The 7,928-nt window shown below is 48.1% G+C and overlaps 1 protein-coding gene across 1 annotated transcript; it reads right to left on the minus strand.

The window, feature by feature from the left end:
* Nucleotides 1-1,530: 1,530 nt before the first annotated feature.
* Nucleotides 1,531-3,556, minus strand: PRR15 (proline rich 15). The gene has a single exon (XM_017836095.1). The coding sequence runs from the start codon at nt 3,554-3,556 to the stop codon at nt 3,191-3,193; it is 366 nt and encodes a 121-aa protein (XP_017691584.1). The 3' UTR covers nt 1,531-3,190.
* Nucleotides 3,557-7,928: the final 4,372 nt, after the last annotated feature.

The raw sequence follows: 7,928 nt of genomic DNA on the forward strand, positions 1-7,928 counted from the left end.
CTCAGTCACCCGATTTTCTAAACTTAATTTCTGATGCATGATCAGAAAGGAGATGAGAAAATTACCTATACTAAGAATGCACAGAATCCACTACCCTTGCACAGAAATACTCTATCCTTGTAACAGAGCAAGCATTCTCCAATACATAAGAAAGGCTGAACTTTCTCCAAGGATTAAAAAAAACATTCAGGTGCTCCATAAAATGCTGGTTTTTTTCTGTACCAGCTTAATTCATTTACATGCGTATAGATTACTTAAGCTTTATCTGATGCTCAGGCAGAGAAACAAGAGGACCATTTCTGTGCTACAGGTTGGTCAGGGCCACAGGACTTCTCCCTCCTCACCATGGTACACAGGTCAGCACTAACCTGAAGATATTGCTGTGTGGCCCGTGCGCAGAGGGTGGGGAAAGTGAGACGAGGCAGTCACCCTGTTTTCTCATGGATCTAGTTTTTCAGTGGCTGCTATCGAATTCATTGAAGCAAGGATTTGACTGAGCAGGAAGATAGAATTACGCCTCCTTCCCACAGCTCAAGGTCAGGATAAAGATGGAGGAGGGCTGTGAGGCATTTTATGTGCATTTATTGACTTTGTATTCTGACTAAATTTCCAAGCTGAAAGTACCGTACACATAGATTAAGACATGGCTAATATTTAGTCACATATTAACCAGCATTGATATTGAATCTTAGCAGCAGCCACCTGAATAGCATACCAGACTTCTCAAATAAAACCCAAATTGGAGATTTCTTGTGTCCAGGTAAAGACTTGCAACTAATAAACCTGAGATGTTTCCAAAGAGCAAATGGAGGTTCACTGCAGAACAAGTCAGCTTTGAGGTAAAGAAGAGAGGAGGGAACTGTATTTTCACAACAGTGTAAGGATTCAAAATGCAGAAAAGCATCCACATGAGATGTATAAAACACTAGTCTGCATTCATTCTCCAGCCTCTGGATAGTTCTGAGGATCTGACCCTCACAGAACTCAGACTAAACCAGACGTAGGAGTTAAGAAACGCATCACTGCAGTATCTGCTTACTCGTTCTTCCACTTTGGACATACAAATAGAAAAAAGTTTCTTTGGACCCTAGAATACATATATACAGACCAACTATTTTAGCCTGTAATAAACATGAACGTGTTGCCTTCTAAAGGTAGTATGACAACTCTGGCAGAAAAGCCGCCCCTTTCTGCCTCCTTTCCCCCCACTCCAGGCTAACTGGAGCTGAAATACAGTTCATCTCTCTCTCCACTCCCAGCTTTTAAACTTTCCTCCTTCTCTCTCACACCCTTTTTCCAAGGCTAGGTTTGCTCCAATTGCTTCTTCTCTAGAGAAGGATTTCAGATGCCCCTTGACTGAAGAGGCCTCACTTAAGAAAAGCATCTTTGAGGAGAAACTTTTCAGAGCTTGCCCCACAACCCCCCAGCTCTTTGCTTGGTCAGCACGTAGTCAGCAACATAAAAAGGCAGTCCAAACCCAGCACCTTGTAGTTTTACTACATGAAATAAAAAAAAGCATACAGCTAAACATTGGGTGGGAAAAAAGCTTTTATGGAAATAGATTTGATGCTACAGTCCCTTCATCCTTGAGTTCCAGAGTTTGAAGGACTAGCTGAGTGAAGCACCAGTGAGCACTTCTGCAGCTATGTTGTCTGAGTTTATTGCACAGGAGCTTTCGAAGTATTATTACACACATCGAACCACGGGGCACTTGCCCAGCATCTAGTGTACCATTTCAGTGATTGTCAGTGACTGGTTTAATCCATATATTCACTTGGATCTCAGCTCTTGTTTCCTTTCCAGTCTCTTTTTATTTTTAATTGACCTTATATGATTAGTTACAACCAAACAAAATCATAACTGTGTAATATCTGACTGCTAGGAAATAATTTTCAGTCCCTACCACTATGTAATATCTCACATTCAGAAAATGTCTAAAACCATTTTAACAATATAAAGTATATTGTGAATGCATTTAAAATAAATAAATCAGCTGTTGCTACATCACCTACTATCAAGAAATGGGAAATTGCTAAGAACTTTTAGCTGCATTTGCTCTGTAAGGCACACCACCAGTACAAATCTGGCTTATATTTGTCCAAAAATATAGGAGCTGTTAGAGGGAGCTGCTTGAGTTAAAGCACATTATCTTGCTATCAGAAGAAATCCTGGGACACAACCTTACTTCACAAGCCTTGGAGATGGTAATAGCAAAGAACATTTTCAGCGGTGCCCAAGCCTATTCCACATTAGGAGTACAACCCTGCTTGTGCTCTCCAGGGCTGGTCTCATCTCCCAAAACAGTGTTTACATTTTATTACACAATTTCTTCATTGGAACTTCATTATGCCAGTTATCACCAATTATGCAAAAATCATGTATCCCCTGGGTAAATAGTGCAAATTCCTACACAACACAGGCCTCCCTCTGTAACAGAACTATGAGAGACCAGCCTGTGAAAAACGTGCTTATCATTACACAGTAAGAAAAGGGAGAAAACCAGCATGGTCCTGCCTTTTGCATATTTAAATGCGATGTGATGTGGGGCATGGGCGAATTCAGGAGCCGGCCCTTCGCAACACCTCTCTTTTGACCCCCACAGGGGAAGGAGGATGGGTTCACAGCGAGCCAGCTAGCACAGGGCAGGAGCACTTACAGCACTGCTGGAGGTCCTTGGCCCTGAAACTAGATAAGAGCACTTTGTTTCCCCCTTCCTTCGATAAGACAGTGTGTGAGATGAAAGCAACAAAGCACCTCCTCGGCTTGAGAGCCAAAAGGAGCTGGGTCATAGGCCTGAGAAGTCAGGCCTTGTTGGCTCCTGACAAGGGCTGGGGGAAGGTTCAGAAACCCCCAGTGTCGGCCCTGAGATAGCACCTTGAGTCCGCTCACCACAGTAGAGGGAGTGGGGTATTTATTTGTGTTATTTTTTTTTAAGACAATCACATCGTCCCATCATCTAGGGGTTTGGTCTCGGCGGTGTTCATGTAACACAGCACACGATTCCCTCATCTGGCGGAGACGCCGGATTCCCCGCAGCGTCTCGTCGGGGTTGGGGAGGCCGCGGCCACACGCCCCCATGTCGCTCATGGGACCATGCCCAGCTGTGGGGCAGTCACTGACTCCCGCTACCTGTCCTGCCAGTCCTCCGGCCACCCGTCCAGTGGCAGCTCCTCGGCAAGGTCCTGCTGGGCTACTCGTCCCCTTGGGCGGCATGGCCTGGGGCGCCGCCGCCGTCGAAGACCTCGGGGCCGTCGCCGAGCAGCGAGGTGCGCACCTTCCGCCGCTCCTTGAAGCGGCCCGAGTGGGACACCCGGAGGCTCCGCCGGCTCCCGCCGCCCGTCCCCGCGGCGTCGCCGCTGCCAAAGGGGGGAGGCTGCTCCTCCCGGCCGTCGGGGCTGGGGGGGTCGGCGGAGGTCTCGCTGGCGGCGGGGGGCGGCGGGGCTGCCGCCGCTTCCTTGTGCTTCTTCTTGCCGGTCAGCGATTTCCACCAGGGCGCCGCCGAGCCGCCCTTCACGGCGGCGCGGGGAGCGGCGGTGGCCGCGGCGCTGTCCGCCATCTCGGGCTCCTGCGGGGAGGAAGCAGGCGAGGGCGGGTTGGCAGCCGGGCACTGCCACCCAGCTCGGGCGGCGCCGGGACCCCTCTTCTCCAGCAGCGCTGCCCGCCCGGCACCCCGGGAGCGGCCCCGCGGGGAGGGACGGACGGGACCTGCGGGGGCAGCGGGGCGGGCGCGGAGTGAGCGTTCTGCGCCCCGGAGAGTGGCTCCGGAGCACCGCCCCCCCCGTGCGCAGCCGGCAGAGCGACGGGAGCCGAGCGGCCAGACCCGCTGCCTGGACTCGCCAACCCCGTCCCCAGAAGTTGACCCAAAGTCCGGTACCTTGGGGCTGCTGCCGCCCCGCGGGACGGGGCCGGGAGCCCGGCGCGTCCTGAGGCTCCTGCGATGAGGCGCCGCTCCCTCCCTTCCTCCGTCCTCCCGCCGCCCCGCCGGCTGCCGGCGCAGCAGGTGCGGGAGGTGACACTGACCTGCGGCGCCCGCCCGCCGCTGCGGGAGCGCTCTCCTGCCCTACGGGGAAGCGCAGCCGCCTCCACCGCCGCCGCAGCAGGGTAGGAGGGAAGGAGCGAAGCGGTACACAGTGCGGTGCGGCGGCAGGTGCCGGCCGGCCCCGCGGCTCGACCCCGTGGGCGGGGCGGGGGGCGGCTCCCGCTCACCTGCCCGGCTCCCGCCGTGCGGGGCGGGGAGCGGCCGCCGAGGAGGAGCCCGGCTCGGCTCCGTAGGGCGGGGAAAGGTCGGTGTACCCTGCCGGAGTGGAGAGACAGGGGAGAAGAGGAAAAGGAGAAGGAGGTGGACCCCTCAGCGCAGGTGAGGCAGCACCGTGAGCGCGTAATGAAATCCAGGGCTGCCGAGCGTGGACGGCCGCGGTGTTGCCAGTGTGCATGGCTGAAACAAAATATCACTACTTTTTGTTTGTGCACGTGATGGATGTGCGTGGGTGGGTAGCCTTGAAGAAAATAGAATTGTGTTTAACTGCCCATTTTTAAAAAATGAACGGAGCTGCAGGTCAGACCGTGCAGTCTGATATTTGTATTTGAACTGGTTTAGTATCGGGACTCTGAATTTCTTTGTGATAATGGATATATGGCCATACAGCTTTACCTGTTTTTATTCATCCAGAAAGGAGAAAAAAGATTTGCTTGTGCCACGCCATGTGTTAAAAGTAGTGATTTGTTCTTTGGAGAACTATACCATGTAATATGCATTTGATCCATAGTACTCTTCCCATCGGCTACACGGTTACTCGAAGTTGACTGTGATGGTGTGGAGTTCATGAAAGCATCATATTCAGCCTCATCTTCTCTTGCAGATCAACTTCTACTACTTGAAGCTTCCCTGAAAAGCCCATAAAGATAAGTATGGAAATTGGTCAATGCAGGTTACTGAGGGAGAGGAGCCTAGGGCATGCACTTTTCTCTGTAGATTAGGATCTACAAATCCAAAGGCTTTTGGATAGGAAAGCATATATGCACACACTTGAAGCACTCCAAACTGTCTATCATACTAACTACTATCAGCAGCAAAACCTTTCTCCTATGGAATAAAACAGTAACAAAATATGGCCTTTACATTCCCTCCTAACAAGTAAGCAACTAACATTTTCTGAGATGCATAGCACCAGGGCATCAGGCTTTTTTGGGCCAAGGACAGCAACAGACCATAGAGTCAAGTTTCTCCACGTGAATATGACTTACTGCTTTGCTACTCACTTGTAGAGAAAGAGAACACTGGCATGTCTGCTCATCTTGTGTCCCAGGGAAGTGCCTGGGAAAAAGGGAATTTATGTTGAAATAAAGATAGTTTTTATTTGTAAAAGCCCTTTTCACAAAAGGGCTCACAAAATGCCAAACTTACTTCAAATCAGTGTGTTTTTTTCAGTTAAACCCATTTCAAAGAATCATCCAAAGGGAGAGTTTTGCCCTTTTTGACACTGTGCTGAAAGCAGGTTCTACTGAAAAGAGAGAGGCAGGTTGGAAAGCTTTGTAAGAGATGTGTGAGTGGGAGGGTGCTGCCTGTATGTGTATGTGGTGGTGCAGGAGGACAGCAAAACCTGCTCTGCTTTTGAAAGCCACAACATGCTGTTCCACAAGATTGTCACTAAGGTTCATGTTTATATAAAAACAATTCTGAAAGTGAAAATGTATGCGCTCTCCCTTTCTTGCTGCAACAGTACTTGTTGCATTCCTTCAGTATGCTTATATTTACAACATTGATTTAAAAGGAAAAGAAAAATACCCTATTGCCTCTTTCAATGCATGGAAGTTAGACAGTATATTTATTTAATAATTCTGTCCTGTCTTTGCAGGAGGCTGGGATAAAAAGTAGTAGGGTTTTGTAGACCCAGATAGGATGGATGTCCAGGATTCTGGAAGATGCCCCAGTACACTGCAAAATAAAACTGTAGGGCCTTTCCTACATATTGTAACATGATTCTTTTGTGTACAATTGGACCATTCAGAAATACCCTGGTATTTTCAAGATTTAGATTCTCAAAGACTAACTTTAATGCCAGCTCTCAAACTAATCTTACTTACAACCCCTAATTATTACTGAAGTGAAAGAAAAAAAATAGTGCTTGTTGCAGTCCCACTGTCCTTTTTCCAAACTTTGCAGACCCTACTGTGCTCTAGTTGAAACTGGGCTCTGGAATTAGATTGCCAAACCACACTCTTACCTAACTGTGTTGAGGGGACCCTTCTCTACTGGCAGGAGAAGAGAGGCACTGTCCACTTCAGGCATCAGCCTTCCCAACACCGTGGAACCTTTTGGTTTCCAAAACTCTGATACTAAATGCAGTTATAATTATACCAAGGAACCCCAGTGGTGCCCTCAGAAGCATCAAGTGTGCTACTGAATATTGCTCTCAGATCACTTATTTACCCTCAAACCCCAGACCACCCAGCTAATACACTGGGTGTTTGAAACTTGGGCTTCTCAAATGTCAAGGACAAGTTCAAGCCAAGTATAGAAAAGAGCATATTGCACTGGCACCTATAAGGAACAAACCTCTGCTTAGGTCCATATTCCCAGCAATATTCAACGTTTGGCTCTTCAAGATTCAATTCTTAAACTCTTAACCCTGCCCTGACATAAAACTAAGCAATTGGCTCATAGAAAATTGCAACACTGCTACCTGCTGCCACAAGTTGGCCCTCTAGCATTCAGGAGATCTTGGAACTCTTAGAGCTCAGAGCCTAAATGTCATGTCAGTTTAAACCAAGGGACCTCTCTGTACAGGAAAAGACCAAACAAAGAATTGGTTCCCATCTGCATCAGGCTGTCTACTCAGAAGAAGCCATCAGTAACATCAGTTCTTCTAGATTTAGATTTTCAAGTAGTAGCAGCATCTCAAATCTTAGCTTTTACTTTAATAACCACAGGAAGGACTCCAACCATTTTATAATGGAGAAGAACATTTTTCCTGTTGATACCAGGCTGCTGCTCAAGACTGTCAAACTGCAGTATCCATTCCCAGGCTATGTCTGGCCTGCCAAAAAAACCCCAAAACCAACTAAGCCAGGACATAAGTTTGAACCCTGCACTTGGTGAATTTAGCCTATTAGTGATGACTCACTGGCACAATTTTGAATTTTGGCCGCTGTCAGTGCATGTTCACTGGTCAGACATGGTTTCAAGGCAGCGAAGGCAAAGGATTATTTCCCTTAGGCAGAATGGATGAAACTACACCAGTTTGTTCTTCTCCATAGTTGTCCAGCTTTATTGCAACAGGCTTTGCACTCTCAAACACTTCAGTACACAACCACTCCTCATATAGCAGTCATGCATTGCCCCATCTCAGCCTCTGAGTATGAAAACACCAGTTGGATGGGCTGAAACACAACCCCTGCAGAATCAGTGCCTCTAGGAAAAAAATAATTACTCCCAAAGGTCACAGGTGGGCCTCTGAGAGGACCTCAGTTAAGTACAATGTAACATGGGCAGGGCAAGGCTGCCTTGACTCCGTGTTACTGACTGACAGAGATGTAGTCTTAAATTTTCAGATCTTACCTCCATCACTAGTGCAGGCAATATCCTTACTTACATGGGCCCTAACAGTAGATCTATGAAGGAAACTAGTCCTGTAGTGGAATGCAAGACATTGCATTCCTGTAGTGCTAGTGCTCATCCTCATTCAGTGGGAAGTTCAGCTGCATGAATAAATCTGTCTCAGAACACAACAGATTCTGAAACTTTACCTAAAAACTCCATAACTGTAAGGAAGGCCCAAAACTTTATCAAGACAGACTGTAAACACAGCTCCTCAAACTTTTAGTTCCCAGCCAGCTGCCAGCCCTTCCTTTTATCCCATGAATTAGTTCCCACAACAGAAGCAAACAGAAGAGTATAGACCTCTGACACCAGTCCTTTCCTTACGTTA

The sequence above is a fragment of the Lepidothrix coronata genome, unplaced genomic scaffold (genome assembly GCF_001604755.1).
Source record: "Lepidothrix coronata isolate B3197 unplaced genomic scaffold, Lepidothrix_coronata-1.0 Scaffold270, whole genome shotgun sequence".
Classification (NCBI taxonomy): Eukaryota; Metazoa; Chordata; class Aves; order Passeriformes; family Pipridae; genus Lepidothrix; species Lepidothrix coronata.